This window comes from Orycteropus afer, unplaced genomic scaffold (genome assembly GCF_000298275.1).
Source record: "Orycteropus afer afer isolate SDZICR_OR568_19922 unplaced genomic scaffold, OryAfe1.0 scaffold00005, whole genome shotgun sequence".
Lineage (NCBI taxonomy): Eukaryota > Metazoa > Chordata > Mammalia > Tubulidentata > Orycteropodidae > Orycteropus > Orycteropus afer.
In genome coordinates, this window is record NW_006921592.1 from 20,249,777 (window position 1) to 20,251,437 (window position 1,661).

Genomic DNA, 1,661 nt, shown 5'->3' on the forward strand with positions numbered 1-1,661 from the left:
AGAAACCCAAGGAGGGGTTGCTATGAGTCGGGTCCGAATCGATGGCACATAACAACAACAGAGACTGATAAGCTATTGAAGAGACAATGTCTACATAGAAAAATGCTTGGCTTTACCTTGAATGCAAAGAAGTGGTCTTTGTATTTCTCACCAAAGACGAATGAAGCACCAGCATCACTGTACTCCAGGAAAATCTGAGTCAAATAAAGAAAAAAAGCAGATCATTAAAACCACTGAAGTCATGGTCACTAATCCCAGGACCCTTGAGGCTCAGCAAAGGATAGGGTTCCAGCAAACTGGTTGGATAGAAATGGAAAGCTCATTTTCTCAGGAGAGGACACGGAGGTATATTACTGAAGCATACCTGCAGAGATTTCCTGTTGTTTCTGACATTCAATCTTATTCCAAGATGCTAAAGAGTGAGCCCAGTGTGCTAATTAGCTCCCGCAAGTCATAGATGGCACACAGCACCACTAGTTAGGCCACTACACACAAAGAAAACCTATCTTTTTTTTTAGTTTTTATTGTGATTTGAGGGGGAGCTCTGGTGGCATAGTGCCTAAGGCATTTGACTGCTAACCAGAAGGCTGCTGATTCAAACCCACCAGCCATTCCTTGGAAGGAAGATTGGGCAATCTACTTCCATAGAGATACCACCTAGGAAACCCAAGGAGGGATCGCAATGAGGCAGATTCGACTTGATGGCAGTGAGTGTTGTGATTTGGATAAAGTTTACAGAGCAAATTCATTTTCCATATAGCAGTTCATATACATTTTGTTTCATGATACTGACTTCAGTTTCCCACAATGTAACAGCTCTCCTCCTACTTCCTCCCAGTAGTTACCCCTTCCCTGTGTCCTTCCCTTCTATGCCCTCCTGCCCCACCCCCTCCATCTATCTCCCTATGCAAATGCTGCCCTTCTATTCTCCCATGATTGAGCACTCCAAGGAGTGTATCTACCTGATACAAATGTTCACCCCATATGCCTGTCTATTATTTGGCTGGAAGCCACAGGAGTGAGTTCAGTTCCAGACCTGAAGGGTAACTAGGGGCCATAGTCTGGGGGGTCTCACCAGGCTCTATCATACCAGCAAACTGTTTTTTTTTTTTTTTTTTAGGATTTTGAGTTTTGATCCACATTGTTTTCCCACTCTATCAATCCAGAATCTCAAGAAAGCCTATTTATGCAAAGAAAGACTATCTTAAAAGTGTGATGCTCTTGGGTAGGTTGCAGGGAGAAATAGGGATAGGAAGTGAAGTAGTAGACAATATAGGTAGGGGGCAGCAACATATTAATAATCTAAACAAATTAACAAATTCTATGTAAAGAAATTATTTGTCTAACTCATACTACAGAATTAAAATTTGGCCAACTGTGGAGACAAATGAAATCTATTTCTGAGAAGCTGAAGAATACATGCAAATGTTATAAGTATCATAAAAGCAAAGTGTTTTTTCGAAACAAACTTACCTGAACTTGTTTGCCCAACCAGTCAAAAGCTACAAAACCAGGTTTTGTCCTTAGAATTAAGAGTCCAAAAGTAAACTGTAACCCAATTCCCCAAAAGACAGGTCTCCAGTGAACCTATGGAGAAAGATCAAGAGATAGATCTCATGTTAGAAAGTCAATGCTGAACTGGGCATAAATGCTCAGAAGAT

The 1,661-nt window shown here is 41.1% G+C and overlaps 1 protein-coding gene across 1 annotated transcript in view; it reads right to left on the reverse strand.

The window, feature by feature from the left end:
* Positions 1-1,661, reverse strand: part of SLC28A3 (solute carrier family 28 member 3) — a 95,594-nt gene that overhangs the window by 25,029 nt on the left and 68,904 nt on the right. Inside the window, exons 6-7 of the mRNA XM_007939801.1 lie at positions 1,474-1,587; positions 117-194 (exon numbers count right to left, since the gene is read on the reverse strand). Coding sequence (XP_007937992.1) covers positions 117-194; positions 1,474-1,587 — 192 coding nt within the window. The remainder of the gene's footprint in view (positions 1-116; positions 195-1,473; positions 1,588-1,661) is intronic.